This window comes from Somniosus microcephalus, chromosome 23, assembly GCF_052327205.1.
Source record: "Somniosus microcephalus isolate GS21.2 chromosome 23, FLI_Smic_1.0, whole genome shotgun sequence".
NCBI classification, from domain to species: domain Eukaryota; kingdom Metazoa; phylum Chordata; class Chondrichthyes; order Squaliformes; family Somniosidae; genus Somniosus; species Somniosus microcephalus.
In genome coordinates this window covers 64,355,453-64,377,535 of record NC_141009.1, presented here as the reverse complement: position 1 = coordinate 64,377,535, position 22,083 = coordinate 64,355,453, and the positions used below count along the sequence as shown (strand labels likewise).

The window sequence follows — 22,083 nt, the reverse complement described above, 5'->3', positions numbered from 1 at the left end:
TTTTCTCCTTCAAGTATTTATCCAATTTCCTTTTGAAGGGTACTTTTTTAAATTCATTCCTAGGATGTGGGCTGTTAGGGAGGGAGGGAGTTCCAGGATTTTGACCCAGGGACGATGAAGGAACAGTGATATATTTCCAAGTCAGGATGGTGTGTAACTTGGATGAGAACTTGGAGGTGATGGTGTTCCCATGCGCCTGCTACCCTTGTCCTTGAATCTGTATCCACCAGCCTATCAGGCAGCGCATTCCAAATCCTAACCTCTGGTTGCGTAAAAATGTTTTTCCTCATGTCGTCTCTGGTTCTTTTGCCAATCACCTTAAATCTGTGCCCTCTCATTATCGACCCTTCAGCGGAACAGGCTCAAGGGGCTGAATGGCCTCCTCCTGTTCCCATGTCCAACTCTTCCAGGTGAAACAGCGGTTTACTTGTACTTCTTGCAATTTAGTATACTGTATTCGCTGCTGTAAGAAATAGCTATTAGATTCATAGATGAAGTTTGACTCTTAGAACAGAAAGTAAAATGCAGTCAGGAACAAATGGTTGAAGTGTCAGCGAGGTCAAATAACAAACACCAAAAGACAAATGGAAATGATAAGAGGATTGTAAAATGCAAGAAAATACAGGATGATAATACCGTAACTAGACAATAAAGAACCACAAAGTCATAAAATGTCCTAAAGAAACATAACAAAACATTTCTCAGAAAGATAAGAGAAAAGCCTCATCAGCCAGGCAGAAAGGGGCAGTGAGAAATGTCTTCCCGCACCACACTTGGATTATAGATGATTGACACTAGATAGATCACAGCCCACCGAAATAACTATAAATACAGAGGGCTGAGAGAGGGAATCAGACAGCGAGGGGGGAAGGCTTCTTCGAGGTGGGAATCAATGCTGCTCAGGCCTAACACTTTGACTAAGTTTAGCCTCTGAGGTGGATCAATGCTGGCTTATGCCTAACACCTCCAACAGTTCGGGGGACGGATCAACAGAAGTGACTGCTGTTACTGGCTGCAGAGACCCGTTGACCCGAGACCTCCATGCTGTCTCATCGGGCATCGAACCAACCGTCCGTCCGGTCGTGGCATTCCGATTCGGGAGTCGTAGATTGCTTTCTACTGTCACAGATTTATGTCTATTATACTCAGCTTAAACCATACGTAATATCTAAATATGCTTTAAAACTGTAGCTCTTTAATAAAAAGCCTTGCAGCTCCTAAGACCCTTTGGGTAATCTGTGTGTGACCTGTGATCCTAAACTTACACTGCTCACGATGCGGTCTCCTCTACACTGGGGAGACCAAACACAGATTGGGTGACCGCTTTATGGAACACCTCCATTCAGTCCGTAAGCGTGACCCCGAGCTTCCGGTTGCCTGTCACTTTAATTCTCCGCTCCACTCCCACTCAGACCTCACCGTCCTCGGCCTCGTACACTGTTCCAATGAAGCTCAGCGTAAGCTCGAGGAACAGCAGCTCATCTTTCGATTAGGCAATTTACAGCCTTCTGGACTCAACATTGAGTTCAACAATTTCAGACAGGATTTTGACCCAGGGACGATGGTGATATATTTCCAAGTCAGGATGGTGTGTAACTTGGATGAGAACTCTGCCCCTATTTTTTCAAATGGCAGCTATTGATGTTTCTGCCATTCCCATTTACACCTCTTCTAGACTCATGTTTCGTTTCTTTACTTGTCCCATTACCATCTCCTTTTGCCTTGCACCATCATGCCTTTTAATCTCTCCTGCCTTCCACCCTTCCCTTTTGTTCTTTCCTCCCCTCCCCTTTTCCCTACCTCGGCACCTGCTTAAAACCTCTTCCATCTCTAACTTCTTGCAGTTCTGACGAAGGGTCATGGGCCTGAAAGGTTGACTCTGTTTCTCTCTGCACAGATGCTGCCGGACCTGCTGAGGATTCCCAGCACTTCCCCTTCGCCTGGCACCTTCCCGTGCAAGCGCAGGAGATGTAACACCTGCCCCTATACCTCCCCCCTTCCCGCTGTCCAGGGCCCCAAACACTCCTTCCAGGTGAAACAATGATTTACTTGTACTTCTCGCAATCTAGTATACTGTATTCGCTGCTCACGATGTGGTCTCCTCTACATTGGGGAGACCAAACGCAGATTGGGTGACCGCTTTGCGGAACACCTCCGTTCAGTCCGTAAGGGTGACCCCGGGCTTCTGGTCGCCTGTCGTTTTAATTCACCGCTCCATTCCCACTCAGACCTCACCGTCCTTGGCCTCTTGCATTGTTCCACAGAAGCTCAATGTAAACTCGAGGAACAGCACCCCATCTTCCGATTCGGCACTTTGCAGCCTTCTGGACTCAATATCGAGTTCAACAATTTCAGATCATAACCTCGGCCCCTATTACATTTTTACTTGTATTTTTTTTCCACCCCTTTGTTTTGGGTTTTCCCTCCCCCCTTCCCTTTTTTTCTCTCTCCCACACGGCAGCTGTCTCTCATCCTGCCAGTACACTTCACACCTAATCTTGCCGTCTTTTGTCTCCATTGTCCTATTAGCATCTCGTCTGGTTTTGAATACCTCTTAATGTCTCTTTACTTCTTTTGTTCTATCGCAGCCCTGCCTTCGACCTATTTCAGTTCCTTTCCAGTTTTGACCCGAAACGTCGACTCTATTTTCTCTCCACGGATGTTACCTGGCCTGCTGAGTTTTTCCAGCATGTTCTGTTGTTATTTCGCATTCCCAGCACTCTCTGTTTCTCTTCCAACTCTTTGCGCCGCTCCTCCGGCAGGTGGCGCCGTGGAGCCGGAGCCTGAGCCCCGCCCCCTAGACCAGTTTGTTGTGGTTTCCATGGAGACGGTGGGCGTGGCGCGGTGGCCGGCGGGACGCTGGAGGAGTGGAGCGGGAGGACCGAGTGGAGGCAATCAGTCAGTTGGCATGTCGGTGAGTGAGCAGCGAGCGCCGCCGCCTCCTGCTGCCCCTCAGAGCCGGCGGCAGGAGCCGGGCCCCGACATGGCCAGGATGCCGGCCTGGAAGCGGGAGATCCTGGAGCGGCGGAAGGCCAAGCTGGCGAGCCCGGCGGCCGACGGCCGGAGCTGCAGGGGCCGAAACCGGGCGGGTGAGGCGAGCCCGGGCCGCGGGGCTGGGACTGGTGGCGGCGGGGAGGCCGAGGCCGGCGCCGTGCTGCTCGAGAGCATCGCTCCCATCCAGGACAACCCGTTCATCCAGCGGGAGCGGCGGCGGCGGGCGGAGCGGGAGTCCCCGGGCGGCGGGCCCAGCTCCTCGGCCCAACTCCTCCACCTGTACCGCCACATCCCGGGGGTCCGCACCATCCGCGCCGACAACATCATCATCATCGAGTCCGATCCCGACTACTTCCCCGAGGCCCTGGGCCTGGGCCCGCTGCTGGCCCGCGGCGGCCAGGGCGGCGTGGCCGAGATCCGAGCGGCCGAGGTGCTCATCTACGAGGGCCCGCTGAGCCGCAGCGAGGAGAACCTGAGCACCCTGAGCACGGCGGCGGCGGCCGGCGGCCCGGCCCACCTGCAGGGCAAAGTCAGCCGCTTGCTCGAGGTGTTTGACCACAACTACGTGAAGCCAGCCCGGTCGCGGAGCACGGAGAACCTGCTGGACGGCTTCTCCCCCTCCAGGGACCGGCACTGCAAGCCACTCGTGTTGCCAAAACCCCTCTCCCTCAACAAGCACAGCCCAGGGCCGGCCTGGCCACAAGCCCAGGCTGGCAGCTCACCTGGCCCTCCCTCGGACAATGTGTCTCTCTCTCAGCCCACATCCTCCCCGCTCTTCTCGCCCACCAGGTATTCTGCCCCTCTGTCTCCGAGCCGCGCCTCTCCTGCCCCCCTTGGAGCCTCGCCTGATCAAGGGACGCCTAAACTGGGTGCCAGTGATCGGTCTGTGTCTGAAGATAGACCCTACTCTGTGTCCTCTTATCGCAAGCAGTTTGAAAATGTCCCCGCTGATGGGTGGCAGCTGAAGCAGAAAGACTCTCCCACTAGGAAAGCCCCATCTCACAGGGCCAACGAGAACAGCTTGAAAGATTGGGCCACCGTGGAGAATGGTCTCCCAGAGCTCCATTTAACGGGGACCGTTGCATTCTCTGTGAAGGAAGGAGAGGTGGCCAATGAAGATCGAGTAGATGCAAATGGAACTGGTAGTGGCTGGGTGCCTTATTCTCTTATTGCTCCCAGCAATGAGTTTTCCAAAGGGACTAATACATGGAGGCCAAAGTATGAGATAGATATAAAGAAGACTTCAAAATCAAGCCCTGAAACACCCCAGCCTACTGCATTTGCAAAACCCAGTGCCACTCCCTTGGGGAAGGTGAAGCAGAACCGTGAAGTGGACGATTTAGCCAAAGTGACTCCAAACCAATGCAATGGCGTGTCTGCTTCCACCAGTCTGAACGACTCCTTTCAGATCGTACCTGCCACACCTCCAGACTTTTCATCCATTCCAGATGATGATATCCAGGCAAGGGCACTAGCAAACCTCAAAAAACAGTCCAAGAGCTCATTTGTTGTGATTCCAAAGAGGAAAGTGGGTGCTGCTGTTTGTGATTATAGGGAAACTAACGATAAAACACGTGAAAAGCCAAAACTTGAAAACGGTGCTTCCACTTCTGTTGAGGTTCAAACAAGCACAATTTCAGCTGTTTCTTCGGAAAGGATCAGCCCATCTGATCATAGACAGAGCAAAGAAGGAAAACTCTCTGTTGCAGAGCCACCTCTTCCAAAAGCAGATTCCAGGCTAAAAGAGGAAGACACTTTGAATAAACCTACATCAAGGGGTAGCTATGACGTCTCTTCTAAGCATAGGAGTGTGCAACTTTCAGCTGGGGAAGGAACGACAGGTCTGTTGCCTACTGAGATGTCAGAAGCAGAGCAGGATGCTGAATCCACTGTAATATTAATTAGAAAAGTGTCTCGGATTGAAGACGACCTTCCAGTCACTAACATAGATGATATCTTGGTGACAGAAGAGAAAGAAACTCCCAAACAGCCAACTCGGGCCAAATCAGCTGTAACAAAGGACAAGCCTCCCGAAGAATCATCTGGTGGTTTACTGCACCCCTTTGTGCAGCGAAAGAGTGGCAACACCTTCACCGTTGTTCCTCAGCGAAAGCCAGCTCGCAGTGCCCAGGAGCCCGCTGTCAATGCAAATGAGATCTCTCCAGCAAATGGGACTGATGAGCAGTCGGCGGAAGACTCTGATCCAACACTTGCCAAACTGGGGGTGTTACTAAAGAAGCGCTATCCTCCTGCTGAGGAGATACAGGTGATCGGAGGGTATCTGACATTGGAGAGATCCTGTTTGTCCAAGGGTGGCTCCATGAGAAAGAAGGTAGGCATACTGATTCAAATAACATCTTGGGATCTGTGTGTGACGTGAATATATAGGGGAAAAGAATGGGGGTTGTCATTTCTTCTCGTGGGTTTGACCCAAAGAAGGTCTCTTGACGGAAAGGTATCCTTGAATGTGCTACAGTACTGCGATCACAAAGTGGTATTGGTTTCTAAAACCTGGTATAGCGTGCAGAGTAAAGCTCCTACCCAGTAATATTCTTTAACCTTAAAGTAAGAGGCAATATTTTCATTACCATCCTTGTGGCCTCCGATTACCAGTTTGGTCCCATATTCCGGTAGTTTTGTGCTGTGGGACCATGGCCTTCAGCACCATGACATTCTCATTCTTCAGTGGGAATGAAAAGAATCAGCACCGGCTCTCTCTCAACTGATTGGAAAGTGAAAGCCGACATCTGTGATCTGAAATCCCCATTATAATGAGTTATAGAAACCCCACTGAGTGCGCTTCAGACAAGGCAAGAACTTTGAGCAGCAATCCGCTTGTCCCAAAAATAAGTCTACCCTAATTATCCAGTCAGTATAATTTGATATTTGTCCCATGCAGGGGAATATTTTGAGTTTAATTGTGATGATGACTGCTTTTACCAGGAAGGTAATAATAACTTGGAGCTGCTCAAAGTTCAGCTTTGCTGCTCATTTCAGAAACTGCAACCTTACTAGAAATGCAGCTGCCTTTAGTGACCCTTCAGAAAAGTTCTCTTTGCTTTTACTGCATTGCCTTCCTGAGAAACATTTGAGTAGACACAGGAACCGGTTTCTGAGGGGCTCCGATTTCTGGTTGAACAAATTCGTCGCTGTGTATTGTGCATTTCCGGGATTGTCATTCTTGTGTCCGGCATATATTTTAGTTATGTGAAAAGGAATTCTTGTCTCGAAGTCTGATCTCTAGTTCTGAGCTTCTGTAACTTGACTATAATTAGTTGGATCTTGTACAAGAACCCAGAGGCTTTGGACTTCAGGACAGTAACAGGGATTGTTAAATACTGACAAATCCACTGCACTGGACTGTGAATTGCATACAAAGAGATTTCAGCCTGTTTGTAATAGGATGAACTGTTAATAAGGACAGAATGGAAATTGTGTGGCATTCTGTCACGGTGATAGTAAATCTTCGTCGTCATTTTAGAAATTGGATTTCACAAAAGGACCAAGTAACTTTGGGTGGGGGGGGGGGGAGCTGCATTTAGGAGGACTGTAAGCTGCATTGAGATATTGAGGGTTTTTTTCCTGTTGGGGAGTTTCTGAAACCATGTAGAGAAATGCGGACATGGGTTTTCGTGAAACTTTCCTGTGGCACCATCTGTTCAGTGTATTACAGGGAGTTTCCCCATACATAGAAACATAGAAGATAGGAGCAGGAGTAGGCCATTCGGCCCTTCGAGCCTGCTCCGCCATTCAATGAGATCATGGCTGATCATCCAAATTCAGTACCCTGTCCCTGCCTTCTCCCCATATCCCTTGGTCCCTTTAGCCTTAAGAAATATATCCAACTCCTTCTTGAATATATTTAATGAACTGGCCTCCACCGCCCTCTGTGGCAGAGAATTCCACAGGTTCACCACTCTCTGGGTGAAGAAATTCCTCCTCATTTCAGTCCTAAATGGCTTACCCCTTATCCTTAAACTATGACCCCTGGTTTTGGACTCCCCAACCATTGGGAACATCCTTCCTGCATCTAGTCTGTCCAGACCTGACAGAATTTTATAGGTTTCGATGAGATCCCCTCTCAATCTTCTAAACTCCAGTGAGTATAAGCCCAATCGACACAATCTCTCCTCGTACGTCATTCCTGCCATCCCAGGTATCAGCCTGGTGAATCTTCGTTGCACTCCTTCCATGGCAAGAACGTCCTTCCTCAGGTAAGGCGACCAAAACTGCACACAATACTCAAGGTGCAGTCTCACCAAGGCCCTGTACAACTGTAGCAAGACATCCTTGTTCCTGTACTCGAACCCTCTTGCTACAAAGGCCAACATACCATTTGCCTTCTTAACCGCCTGCTGCACCTGCATGCTTACCTTCAGCGACTGGTGCACAAGAACACCCAGGTCTCTTTGCACTTCCCCTTCTCCCAATCTATTGCCATTCAAATAATCTGCCTTCCTGTTTTTGCCACCAAGTGGATAACCTCACATTTATCCACATTATAGTGCATTTGCCATGTTTCTGCCCAATCACCCAACCTGTCCAAATCGTACTGGAGTTTCATGACCTCCTCCTCACAGCCTACCCTCCCACCCAGCTTTGTGTCGTCTGCAAATTTGGAGATATTACATCCAATTCCCTCGTCCAGATCATTAATATATATTGTGAACAGCTGGGGTCCTAGGACCGATCCTTGCGGTACCCTACTAGTCACTGCCTGCCACTTGGAAAACGACCCGTTTATTCCAACTCTTTGCTTTCTGTCCGCCAACCAGTTCTCTATCCAAGTCAATACCTTGCCCCCAATCCCATGTGCCTTAATTTTGCACGCTAATCTCTTATGTGGGACCTTATCAAAAGCCTTCTGAAAGTCCAAATACACCACATCCACTGGTTCTCCCTTATCTATTTTACCAGTTACATCCTCAAAAAAATTCCAGTAGATTAGTCAAGCATGATTTACCTTCTGTAAATCCATGTTGACTTTGTCTGATCCTGTTACTGCTTTCCAAGTGCTCTGCTATTACATCTTTTATAATGGACTCTAGCATTTCCTGCTTTTTCCCTTCCACCTTTTTTGAATAGTGGGGTAACATTAGCTACCCTCCAATCCATGGGTACTGTTCCAGAGTCTATCGAGTTCTGGAAGATGACCAGCAATGCATCTACTATTTCTAGGGCCACTTCCTTAAGTACCCTGGGATGTAGATTATCAGGCCCTGGGGCTTTATTGGCCTTCAGTCCCATCAATTTTCCTAACACCATTTCCCCCACAAATACTGATTTCTTTCAGTTCCTCCCTCTCATTAGACTTTGTGTTCCCCGGCACCTCAGGGAGGTTATTTGTGTCCTTCTTTGCTGCTGTTGTAAGATTTCTCAGCCTGACATCGGCACACACAAGATGTGAAGTGCTCTTGTTCTCTTATTCCATGCCGTAACATTTGCAATGAGATGACCTGCGATATGGGATACACCTGTACATGAGGACTAGTTACTAAGCACGTGGCACAACTGTGGGCGAAGGCCAGGCATTGTGGTCTGAAGTACAGCCGAGTCTGGGAAATGGGTGCTGGGTCATTTGGTGCACCCAGGTGTGAGGGGCGGATCCTGGGGCATGTAACTTTTTTTATTTGCTTATGGGATGTGGGCGTCGCTGGCAAGGTCAGCATTTATTGCCCATCCTAGTTGCCCTTGAGAAGATGGTGGTGAGCTGCCGCCTTGAACCACTGCAGTCTGTGTGGTGGAGGTACTCCCACAGTGCTGTTAGGGAGGGAGTTCCAGGATTTTGACCCAGTGACGATGAAGGATAGGCGATATACTTCTAAGTCAGGATGGTGTGTGACTTGGAGGTAGTGGTGTTCCCATGCGCCTGCTGCCCTTGTCCTTCTAGGTGGAAGAGGTCGTGGGTTTGGGAGGTGCTGCCGAAGGAGCCTTGGTGAGATGCTGCAGTGCATCTTGTAGATGGTACACACTGCAGCCACGGTACGCCGGTGGTGGAGGGAGTGAATGTTTAAGGTGGTGGATGAGGTGCCAGTCAAACTGGCTGCTTTGTCCTGGATGGTGTCGAGCTTCTTGAGTGTTGTTGGAGCTGCACTCATCCAGGCAAGTGGAGAGTATTCCATCACACCCCTGACTTGTGCCTTGTAGATGGTGGAAAGGCTTTAGGGAGTCAGGAGGTGAGACACTCGCCGCAGTATACCTAGCCTCTGACCTGCTCTTGTTGCCACAGTATTTATGTGGCTGGTCCAGTTAAGTTTCTGGTCAATGGTGACCCCCAGGATGTTGATGGTGGGGGATTCAGCGATGGTAATGCTGTTGAATGTCATGGGGAGGTGGTTAGACTCTTGCTTGTTGGAGATAGTCATTGCCTGGCACTTCTGTGGCGTGAATGTTACCTGCCACTTATCAGCTCAAGCCTGAATGTCGTCCAGGTCTTGTTGCATGCGCGCATGGACTGCTTCATTATCTGAGGAGTTGTGAATGGCGCTGAACACTCTGCTGTCATCAGCGAACATCCCCACTTCTGACCTTATGTTGGAGGGAAGGTCATTGATGAAGCAGCTGAAGATGGTTGGGCCTAGGACACTGCCCTGAGGAACTCCTGCAGCGATGTCCTGGAGCTGTGATGATTACCTTCAATCACCAATACCATCTTCTTTTGTGCTAGGTATGACTCTAGCCAGTGGAGCGTTTTCCCCCCGATTGCCATTGACCAGTTTTGCTAGGGCTCCTTGATGCCAGACTTGGTCAAATGCTGCCTTGATGTCAAGGGCAGTCACTCTCTCCTCACCTCTGGAATTCAGCTCCTTTGTCCATGTTTGGACTAAGGCTGTAATGAGGTCGGTAGTTGAGTGGTCTTGGCGGAACCCAAACTGAGCATCAGTGAGCAGGTTATTGGTGAGTAAATGCTGCTTGATAGCACTGTCGATGACACCTTCCATCACTTAGCTGATGATTGAGAGTAGACTGATGTGGCGGTAATTGGCCGGATTGGATTTGTCCTGCTTTTTGTGGACAGGACGTACCTGGGCAGTTTTCCACATTGATGGATAGATGCCAGTGTTGTAGCTGTACTGGAACAGCTTGGCCAGAGGCGCGGCTAGTTCTGGAGCACAAGTCTTCAGCACGATAGCCGGGATGTTGTCGGGGCCCATGGCCTTTGCTGTATCCAGTGCTTCCGCATGTGATGGGTGTGGTCTAGGGAAATGCATTGTTAGCATGTGAGGAGTGGGTGTTGGGATGTGAGATGCTGATTGTTGAGGTGGAGTACAAGAGTCTCGGGTATGCCGGAGTGTAAAGGGTGGGATTGTAACATTGAGGGCTTTACTGGAAATGCTTTATGATTTCCTTAAGATTTATTTTGCTGATACATAGCAAATTTATTAAGTTGGGTTTAGTTATAAAGTGGCTACCTCCACAGCCTCTTATCATCTCACTGCACCTCTTATTTATTATAGCTGTGAACTTGCTGATAATCTGTGCTGTACCATCCTGTGTAACTAATCACCTGCTTGGATCAAACCGTGATAGTGAGTCATATAAGAAATTAAAATGTTAAGTCCATTTTTCTAACTTGTAATGCATCAGGAATGTGAAAAATGGACATCAAACTCACTCTAACAGGCAGCCAGAAGAATTAAAACATAGGCCAGTCCCCTGGGCTGCCTGTAAGCTGTGATGTAAGGCGGTACTTCCTATTGCTCGCTATCTCTGCTTTATGTACACTGCGCATACATCTACAGCACACTGTCAACAATGTATGACTGTGTTGTTACTGAGTACAACAATAAACGGTAAGGTTCCATACCACCTATGTGTTTTGATATGGAAAGGCAGGGTAGTATCCTTCTCATTGCCCACATGTTTGAGGATTTATGGATAAAACCATTTGTTCTGAAAGTGTCTCAAAGGATTGCTTCAGAGTCGAGAGCAATGATTTCCACACACACAATCCTTTTTTAAGAAGGGAAGTTTTATAGATCTTGTATTTCGCCAGTTCCCGACCGGCAAATTAATTTCAATATAGATAAGCGTGAGGTGGTGCATTTTGGTAGGAAGAATAAGGAGGCCACATACTCCGGGGAAAATAAGAGTCTCTGTGGGGTAGAGGAACAAAGGGATCTAGGAGTACAGATCAATAAAAGTAGCAACTCTGAGATAATGGGCCCGGGGGATTCCCGCAGGCGAATGCCTCCGAACTGCAAGAAAAGTCTGAACCTAGCTGATTGTCCCGGAGGTTCGGACACTTGCGCTCCTGGGCCACTATGTGTACACCTGTGTACAGACCCATGTATCCCAGGGATGCACGTGGTTCACAAGCGCTCCTGGGCCACTATGTGTACACCTGTGTACAGACCCATGTATCCCAGGGGTGCACGTGGTTCACAAGCGCTCCTGGGCCACTGTGTACACCGGTGTACAGACCCATGTATCCCAGGGGTGCACGTGGGTCGCAAGCGCTCCTGGGCCACTGTGTACACCTGTGTACAGACCCATGTATCCCAGGGGTGCACGTGGTTCACAAGCGCTCCTGGGCCACTATGTACACCTGTTTACAGACCCATGTATCCCAGGGGTGCACGTGGTTCACAAGCGCTCCTGGGCCACTATGTACACCTGTTTACAGACCCATGTATCCCAGGGGTGCACGTGGTTCACAAGCGCTCCTGGGCCACTATGTGTACACCGGTGTACAGACCCATGTATCCCAGGGGTGCACGTGGTTCACAAGCGCTCCTGGGCCACTGTGTACACCTGTGTACAGACCCATGTATCCCAGGGGTGCACGTGGTTCACAAGCGCTCCTGGGCCACTATGTACACCGGTGTACAGACCCATGTATCCCAGGGGTGCACGTGGTTCACAAGCGCTCCTGGGCCACTGTACACCTGTGTACAGACCCATGTATCCCAGGGGTGCACGTGGTTCACAAGCGCTCCTGGGCCACTGTACACCTGTGTACAGACCCATGTATCCCAGGGGTGCACGTGGTTCACAAGCGCTCCTGGGCCACTGTACACCTGTGTACAGACCCATGTATCCCAGGGGTGCACGTAGTTCACAAGCGCTCCTGGGCCACTGTACACCTGTGTACAGACCCATGTATCCCAGGGGTGCACGTGGTTCACAAGCGCTCCTGGGGTCATGTGGGTCGGCCCAACCAATCAAAAAGGGGGATCCCCATTATGTTTATGGGGATTCCATTTCCGTAAGGAATCCCCATAAGGAGGAATAGGAATCCCCTAAAAAACACACAATTACACACCAGTTAAATAAAAACAAATCATTACATGTACAAAATTAATTAAAATACAATTTAATTAAACATTTAAAACAAAAATAATTTTTTGAAAAATAAATGTAAACATTTTATAGGGACTAAAATAACCTAAACTCATTTTAAAGGGTTTTTTATGTTTAAATAAAATTATTTTAATAATTTAAACTCTTACGCTGGTAAAAGAAGGTCTTATGCCTGCTTTTATCTGGTGTATGAGTTTCACGGGCAGTAGTTGGGCAAATAGCCCAACTCTCTGCCAGCGAGTGTCTATTTCCCAGGGTTGCAATGGATCGGTCGAGCTGAAACTTGACATCGCAAGTTCCGGGTTTTTCGCTCATGCGCATTGCACGTGGAAACCCAGAACTTGCGGGTCCCTTACCACCGCGTACGCAGTCATAGGCCCCGGTAAATCCGGGCCATTGATGCCATAAAAAAGCAAATGAAGCACCGGGGCTCGTTTCTAGAGGGATAGAACTGAAAAGCAGCGAAGTTGTTAAACTTGTACAGAACCTTGGTTAGAACACGCTTGGAGTACTGTGAACAGTTCTGATCTCCAGATACAGAGGCACTAGAGAAGATGCAAAAAAGATTTACAAGGATGATCCCAGAACTGAGAGGTTATAACCATCGGGAAATATTGAACAAGCTGGGTTTCTTTTCTCTAGAAAAGGGAAGTCTGAGGTTTGACCTGATGGAGGTCTTTAGATAATCGGGTTTGAGAGGGTTGACGATAGAGTAGATGTTTCCACTTGTGGGGGAGACCAGAACTAGGGGCCATAAATATAAGATGGTCTCCAATAAATCCAATAGGGAATTCAGGAGAAACGTCTTTACCCAGAGAGCAGTTAGAGTGTGGATCTTGCTACCAGCAGGAGTAGTGGCGGCGAATAGCATCGATGTATTTAAGGGGAAACTAGATAAATACGTGAGGGAGAAAGGAGGGTTAAATGAAGGGTGGGAGGAGGCTTGTGCGGAACATAAACCAGCATGGACCAGTTGGGCCGAATGGCCTGTTCCTGTGCTGTGTATTCTATGTAGGCCAAGCCGAGTCTTGGTGACGAGCTGAGTTGAGGACTTACCTCACCAGTAAACAGGCTGCTGAGGGAGTGTAAATCAGTGTGTGCTTCAGCCTGACACCTACACTGACCGATCACACCAGAGCACCTCTGGAGCAAAAGATGATCCATCTGGCTGTTGGCCATTACACTGATACATGAATTGATGTAATTTTGGTCCCTAAATATTTTAAAACATTTCACAAATCTTTTATTTAAACTGCATGGAAATGTATTACAATTCCTTTAGGCTGCTTCTATTTTCCAGAATGGAGAGTGGAAACACAAAAAGTGATTCGGTAAGATCATGGTTGACCTTCAATTCCACCTTCCCACACTATCCCTATATCCCTTGGTTGGAAAGGGAGTGTGATTGCTGTGGTATCTTTGGTTGTGTTGGTACAAGTACCTTCCTCGAGGGACCCAGCCAGCACTGGTATAAAGGTACGCAGGCAAACGTGCTTTGGATTGTCTGAGATTCTGCACCTTTGCTATGGTGATTTTGGGACCTCCGCTCTTTCCATCTCTCTCCAAGTCTGGCCTTGTTTCAGGAGTTCATTGTCTATGTTCCTAGCTGCAGTATGTGCCGTATCTTAAGCCAACCACTGAAAATTCAAAAGCACGTCTTTCCTTCCCAGTTAGAGCCTGCTGTGTGGGGTGGTGGTGGGGTGTGGAGTGGAGATTTGAGCCCTAAATTAAAATGAGTCAAAGTTCTTTTTTTCTTTGTGAGACTGCCAACTTCTCCTGTACCTTGGTGCTGTATGTTTTTCTAATTCTACAGCATTTATTGGACAGTGTTGTCTCCTTGCTCATTTTGTTGTTGGCCTGACTATCCTGTTCAACAGAACTTCATAAGAATTTCAAAATTCATTTGGAACAATTCCATTGAAGAAACACTCTTGTCCTAGGGGCCTGTAAAGTGCAGATCCGGTGTGCATGTATACAGTGTGGATTTGGCATCTCTTGCCAAGCGGTTATCATCCAGCTAGATTACCCAGTTTGATGCCTAACTTAGTGTGGACACCTGATCGGCCCAGAACTCCTGGCCTCGAGCAAAAAGAAAGACCTTGCCTTTATATATGCATCCAAGCAAACACAGCACTGGGGTTAATTTCTAGAAAGACTTGCATTTATATAGCGCCTTTCACAGCCACAGGATGTCCCAAAGCGCTTTCCAGACAGTAAAGTACTTTTTGAAGTGTAGTCATGGCTGTAATGTAGGAAATGCGGCAGCCAATTTGTGCACAGCCAGATCCCACAATCAGCATGTGATCACCACAACTTGCATGTTGCACCTTTTTAATGTAGTGAAACGTCCCAAGATGCTTCACTGGAGCGTTACAAAACAAAATTTGACACTGAGCCACATAAGGAGATATTAGGGCAGATCAAAGAGGTAGGTTTTAAGGAGTGTCTTTAAAGGTGGGGAGAGAGGCGGAGAGGTTTAGGGAGGGAACATCCAGAACTTCGAGCCATTGTCGGTCAGCGAGCACCGGTGATGGGTGAATGCGACTTGGTGAGTTAGGACACGGGCAGCAGAGTTTTGGAGGAGTTCAAGTTTATGGAGGGTGGAAGAGGGGAGGCCGGCCCGGAGAGACTTGGAATAGTCAAGTCCAGAGGTATCAAAGGCATGGATGAGGATTTCAACAGCAGATGAGCTGAGGCATAGAAACATAGAAGATAGGAGCAGGAGTAGGCCATTCGGCCCCTTGAGCCTGCTCCGCCATTCAATGAGATCATGGCTGATCATCCAAATTCAGTACCCGGTCCCTGCTTTCTCTCCATACCCCTTGATCCCTTTAGCCTTAAGAAATATATCCAACTCCTTCTTGAATATATTTAATGAATTGGCCTCTACTGCCTTCTGTGGTAGAGAATTCCACAGGTTCACCACTCTCTGGGTGAAGAAATTCCTCCTCATCTCAGTCCTAAATGGCTTACCCCTTATCCTTAGACTGTGACCTCAGGGGTGGAGTTGAGCGCTATTACGGAGGTGGAAGTATGCGATCTTGGTGATGGAGCGGATATGTGGTTAGAAAGTAATCTCGGTCAAATAAGATCCCAAGGTTGCGAACGGGCTGGTTGAACCTCAGACAATTGCCAGGGAGAGAGATGGAGTCGGTGGCTAGGGAATGGAGTTTGTGGTGGGGACCAAAGATGATGGTCTCAGTCTTCCCAATATTTAGTTGGAGGCAATTTCTGAACGTCCAGTACTGGATGTTGGACAAACAGTGTGACAAATCGGAGACTGTGGAGGAGTCCAGTTAATGACCAGATAATCTATTTTAGGTGTTGGTTGAGGGATAAATAACCGGGACACCGGGGAGAACTCCTCTTCGAATAGTACCGTGGGATCTTTTACATCCACCTGAGCGGGCAGACTGGGCTTCGGTTTAATATCTCATCCAAAAGAAGGCACCTCCGACAGGGCAGCACCCTCGGCACTGCACTGGGGTGTCACCCTAGATTTTGTGCTGAAGTCTCTGGAGTGGGACTTGAACCCACAACCTCCTGACTCGCGAGAGAGAGTGTTGGTACTGAGCCACGGCTAGTGGAAAAGTGAGCGCCCGAGTCACTGGCTTGCAGGCGCTCGCCACCGGCCAAGCACTAGTCCAATATACTTGTATTTTATCTGAAGTGTCGGCCTTGTGCTCAAGTCTCGAGTGGAGCTTGAATCCATGACCACCTGAGTCGGAGGTAAGAGTGCTATTTCTGAGCATAAGCAAAGGCCTGTTTGATATTTTAGATTTGACGGGTGGTTTGTTCACAATTTTGATCCGTTAACAGTGCTGGGGGGATTTTTACGATCGCGCCAAGCCCTGTGGGGAATAGGAAGTGCTAACATGACTGCTCCTGTTCTGATAGGCCTCTTGCCACTGTGCTTCAGTTGTTTTAATTAATAATTGGGAAGTATGTTGGGATGTAGAGTCTACAGGCCTCTTTCCTGCTGAAAGGTCATTAGCAATCCGAGCTCACATTTTGTATAATCTTTGTTTCCCACCGGCACTTTAATAGAACTAAATATTTGTCCGAACCAGTTTGGTCTTTAGCAGTCTCCTGATTCTCGGGTTAATGTGGAACTAACTGGAGTACTTCCTGATGACCTGAAGTTCTCAGCCTTTTGTAAACCACTTCTCCCCTTTTGTTTGTTTGCGTCTTTGGGTTGAAATGAATTGATCCTGACTTCCTTAATGGAGTCCGGGATATGTTGACATTTTCTGCCGAGTACAAAAAGGGCCCGCCACATGACTGTCATGCCTGAGTTGTGACTCGAGTGCTTTGGGTTGAAATCTCCACATGGCAATGTAGTCGGAGGTCTGCAGATGCTCAGTCTCCTATACAGCGAGTACAAAAGGACTCTTGAACTTCTCTAGCTTGCTATTCCAGATACGTGTGAAATATTTCTGGAGTCTTCACCAGATCTAATACCAGTTATTTGCTGATTGTGTCTATCTTGATGTCCAATCTTTGCACTAAATGGTGGATTCAAATCCATTTATTTTTATTTGTGCCATGTGAGGATTGTTGGTTTTGCTGACCTCTTGTTTAAAGGAGCCTTGTGGTCGCATGACCATGCACAGTATAGAAATGCTGAGACAGTATCCAGCATGTTATTTCTGTCTCTCTGGAATGCCCCTTGGTCGTGCTGTAAGCTGAATATTTCCTCATTTATTTGTGTAATTTTGCTGTGTTTGTCACTTGTCTTTTCCCCTCTGCCAGTTAGGAACAGGAGGAGGCCATTCAGCCTCTCGAGCCCATCTGCCATTCAATTAGATCACGGCTGATCTGTACCTCCACTCTATTTACCTGCCCTTGATCCAGGTCCCTCGATAACTTTTCTTTAACAAAAATCTCTCTCTCTTGAAGGCTCCAGTTGAGCCCCAACATCACAACCTGTCGTGGGAGAGAGTTCCACTATCCTTCGTGTGAAAAAGTGCTTCCTGATTCCACTCCTGAACAGCCTAGCTCTCATTTTAAGCTGGTTCTTTTGTTCTGGACACCCCCACCAGAGGAAATAGTCTCTCTGTAACGACCCGACCAAATCCCTTTTATTATTTTAAAGACCTAGATTAGAACTCCCCTCAATTTTCTAAACCTTATGCAACCTGTCCTTGTAATTTAACTTTTTAACCCCGGTATCATTCTGGTGAATCTGCTGCCCCCCCCTCCAAGGTCAATAGATCCCTCCTGCAGTTCGGTGCCCAAAACTGAATGGTCTACTCCAGATGTGGTCCGCCCAAGGCTCGATATAAGTGAAACATCACTTCCTCACTTATATTCACATTACTTTTTATATTTTAGTGGGCACCTACATCCCTTTGCTCCTCCACAACGCCTCGTGTCTCACCATTAAGAACGTATTCCGATTTTGTCTGCGATTCAGAGTGAATGACCTCTCACTTCCTCACATTGAACTCCATCAGCCCTGTGCTCACTGACAGATTGGCTTCCGGTGCAGCATCACCTCGATTTAAAAATTCTCATCCTTGTCTTCCGATCCCTCCATGCTGCGACCCTCCCTATCTCTGTAACCTCCTCCAGCCCTGCGACCCCCCCTATCTCTGTAACCTCCTCCAGCCCTGCGACCCCCCCTATCTCTGTAACCTCCTCCAGCCCTGCGACCCCCCCTATCTCTGTAACCTCCTCCAGCCCTGCGACCCTCCCTATCTCTGTAACCTCCTCCAGCCCTGCGACCCTCCCTATCTCTGTAACCTCCTCCTGCCCTGCGACCCTCCCTATCTCTGTAACCTCCTCCAGCCCTGCGACCCTCCCTATCTCTGTAACCTCCTCCAGCCCTGCGACCCCCCCCCCCCCCGAGATATCTGCGCTCCTCTAATTCTGACCCCTTGGCCATTTCTGATTGCCATCGTCCCACCATTGGTGACCATGCTTTAAGCTGCCGAGGCCCTAACTTCTGGAATTCCCTCCCTAAATCTCGCCGCCTTTCTCCCCTCCTCTAAAGACGCTCCTTAAACCCACCCCTTTCACCAAGCTTTTGGCCGTCTGTCCTAATACCTCTTTTGGTCGGTGTCAAATTTTGGTTTGATAATTGCTCCTGTGAAGTGCCTTGAAATGTTTTACTACATGAAAGGTGCTATATAAATGCAATTTGTTGTTGAAACATGGCTCACGTGTGAATAGAAGTTCCCTATTTGCCTATCTCTTTAGTTTTTAAAAAAAGAAGTAAAAATATAGACAGTAGTACTTCAAAATAAAGAGTGCAGACTAATGTATTAATCAGTGTTGCTGCAGGTACTTGACATTCTGTGACCTCTGGTCCACTTCAGAAGGCAATACTGGCAATAGTCTGCAGTAAAAGGCACCAGTCCACCAACAGAATGTGGATAACAACATTCTCCCTTATTGAGTCTGCAATCAGGGCGGAGCTGGAATCAGTTTTTCCAAGGTACCGATGGGCGCTTCCTACACGTGCAAGCTGAGTGCAGCGAGGATGTGTGCCGGTTTCTCACGTAAGGCTGCGTTCATTCTTTGTGCTGCCTGCTAGTTGTTAAAGGTGGTGGATGGTTTTGGTCTCGTTCAAATGCTAGCTGCTTCCTGGTGGGCAGTCCAAGTGCAGTGATGGGCCCAGTTCTGCGTGCAGTGTATTTGTGTTAAGGCATAGCTCAGAAAGGAACTTTACCATAGCCTGGCGCCTGAGAATCGTTCAGGAAATTGCAAGAATTGCTCTGCAAAAGTAAGGGCTGTAATTCCCCTGGCACTGACCTAATGTCCTCTGGTTAATTCTTTTACGTCTTACCTGGTTATGAAACCCATTTAATGTCCGATTGTGTTACTTGCGCTTTGTTTAGCTGGAGGGATATAGCTGCAGTTGTGCTAATAGGATAGAAGACATTTTAGTAGCTGAAGAAGGCATGGTGTCAGTTTGGTGGGGAACATGTCTGCTCAGTAGTGGAGTGGCAGGGCCAATGATTAAAGTGGAATTGTGTGGTGAATGTCGAGGTACTCATTTTAAAATAGACTAAAAGCTGCAGGCTGTTGGGCTTTTGTTTCTGGTGAGGCTTTGTTGGTGGTACAGTTATAAAGATCGAGATGTTAGAATAAAACCCCTTTTGAATTTTCATCTATGTTTTGTCAGCCAGCACATGGGAGCGAATTCGCGGATAACTTGGTGGTATAGTGTACTGGGCTGTGTTGTCATGTCATCAGTGAGCTAGTTGTCTGCGGAGGTGTTGAGATTTAGCCAGGTGCTTTCTGCAGTGGCAGACCAGCTCCTCACCCTCTTGGCTGCAGAATAGCACTGGGGGGGGTGGGGAAACCAGTTTTTAGAAAGAGCAGATAGATGACGGGATGCGCCTGACTGAACTGATGCCGGATGACTAAGCACAACACCCAAGGTGCTGCTCGGGTGTTGCTGTGTGGACTGCTGCTGTTGTATTAACTGTCAACTGTTTGAGTGGGGCCAGAGAAATGAATGGCGATGAACCCTTCTGTACACTGCTGGTAATGGGGGCTGTGTCTGTGCTGTTGCTTAAACTGAGCTGGGTGGAGGGGGACAGTGGGTGGTAAAATGTGTTGGAACAGTGTCATCTAAAGGACTTGCTTTGAATCCGAGTCGAACTTGGGTTGCAGGTCTCGCTGCCCATTCAATTCAGATGTGTTTGGAATTGTCTCGATACTTTTTCATTTGTTCTTGGGATGTGGGTGAGACTGGCAAGGCCGGTATGCATTGCCCATTGCTGCTTGCCCTGAGCAGGTGGTGGTGGGCCTTCTCCTTGTGGTGACAGCGCTCCCACAATGGTGTCAGGTAGATAATTCCAGGATATTGAGATAATGAAGGTACTTGGGGAGGCTCAAAGCCACAGCAGAAAGCTGCCCATTATACCTGTGTGACTTCAGTGTGCCAGCTCAGCCCAGTGTCATTTATTTTAAACTCTTGTGTTTAACGTGCACTTTCTATAACCCTTTTCTGTTTCACGATTTCCATCATGCCTATCTGTCATGCTTACGCATTTTAGTATTGAGTCATCCCAGCTCTGTCACCAGGGCAGGTGGTACTGTTCTGCAATGCAGCACCCACCTCGGGCCTGTAAAAATATGGCCCGTCACCCAATGCTCCCCTCGGCTATTGCTGCTGAAAACTGTAGACGGAGTAACATTATTTGAATCCTAAAGTTTTGCTATCGCTTCCATAATGATTTGTAATAAAAGTGCAATTTAGCTTATTCAATCGCCATAAATCAACGGTTCCGATAATATACTGTACGTTTTATACAATTCAAAACCGGCATGTCCTCAAGACTCAGTGAGCAAAGCTACAGAAGAATCAATAGTATAAATGCTCCTGTATTATAACCTTTTCATATGAATTCCTAGCTAGCCCTAGTGCAGCACATTTGGCCGACAATTTCCATGGGGAAGCTTCGTGTTTCTGCAGCTTGAGGTGCACAGCCAGGTTTGGAGTTTTTCAACTCTGCTGACCAAATTATGGATCATTTTGAAGGACGACACTTACTTTATTTGTAGATTCCAAGCCGAATTTTCATGAATGTTAAGCATAGAGTCAGAGTTATACAGCACAGAGAGGGGCCCTTCGGCCCATTGTGTCTGCGCCGTCCATCAAGCCCTGTCCAATCTAATCCCATTTTCCAGCATTTGGTCCGTAGCCTTGTATGCTGTGGCATTTCAAGTGCTCATCCAAATGCTTCTTGAATGTTGAGGGTTCCTGCCTCTACCACCCTTTCAGGCAGTGAGTTCCAGATTCCAACCACCCTCTGGGTGAAAAAGTTCTTCCTCAAATCCCCTCTAAACCTCCTGCCCCTTACCTTGAAACTATGCCCCCTGGTTATTGACCCCTCTACTAAGGGGAAAAGTTCCTTTCTATCTACCCCTCATAATTTTGTACACCTCAATCAGGTCCCCCCTCAGCCTTCTCTGCTCCAAGGAAAACAACCCCAGCCTGTCCAGTCTTTCTTCATAGCTGAAGTGCTCCAGCCCAGGTAACATCCTGGTGAATCTCCTCTGCACCCTCTCCAAAGCAATCACATCCTTCCTATAGTGTGGCGACCAGAACTGCACACAGTATTCCAGCTGTGGCCTAACCAGCGTTTTGTACAGCTCCATCATAACCTCCCTGCTCTTGCCTTCATTAGCCGAGGCACAGAATATAAGTATCCCATATGCCTTTTTAACCACCTTATCCACCTGTTCTGCTGCCTTCAGGGATCTATGTACATGCACACCAAGGTCCCTCTGATCCTCTGTCTTTCATTGTGTATTCCCTTGCCTTGTTAGTCCCACCAAAATGCATCACCGCTCACTTTTCAGGGTTAAATTCCATTTGCCACTGTTCCGCCCATCTGACCAACCCATCTATATCGTCCTGCAGACTGAGGCTACCCTTCTCGCTATTTACCACCCCACCAATTTTCGTGTCATCTGCGAACTTACTGATCATACCTTTTACATTCACATCCAAATCATTAATGTAGACCACAAACAGCAAGGGACCCAGCACCGATCCCTGCGGTACCCCACTGGACACAGGCTTCCAGTCACAAAAACAACCTTCGACCATCCCCCTCTGCCTTCTGCCACTAAGCTAGTTTTGGATCCAATGTGCCAAGGCACCCTGGATCCCATGGGCTCTTACCTTCTTGATCAGTCTCCTATGCGGGACTTTATCGAAAGCCTTACTGAAGTCCATGTATACCACATCCACTGCACTACCCTCATCCACACACCTAGTCACCCCCTCTCAAAATTCAATCAAATTGGTCAGACATGATCTTTTCA

At 48.1% G+C, this 22,083-nt stretch overlaps 1 protein-coding gene across 1 annotated transcript in view; it reads left to right on the top strand.

Annotated features, from left to right (window-relative positions):
• The first annotated feature begins 2,848 nt into the window (after positions 1 to 2,848).
• Positions 2,849 to 22,083, top strand: part of tprn (taperin) — an 82,096-nt gene continuing 62,861 nt past the window's right edge. Inside the window, exon 1 of the mRNA XM_085965933.1 lies at positions 2,849 to 5,326. Within this exon, the coding sequence (XP_085822059.1) occupies positions 2,909 to 5,326 (2,418 nt within the window). The 5' untranslated portion in view covers positions 2,849 to 2,908. The remainder of the gene's footprint in view (positions 5,327 to 22,083) is intronic.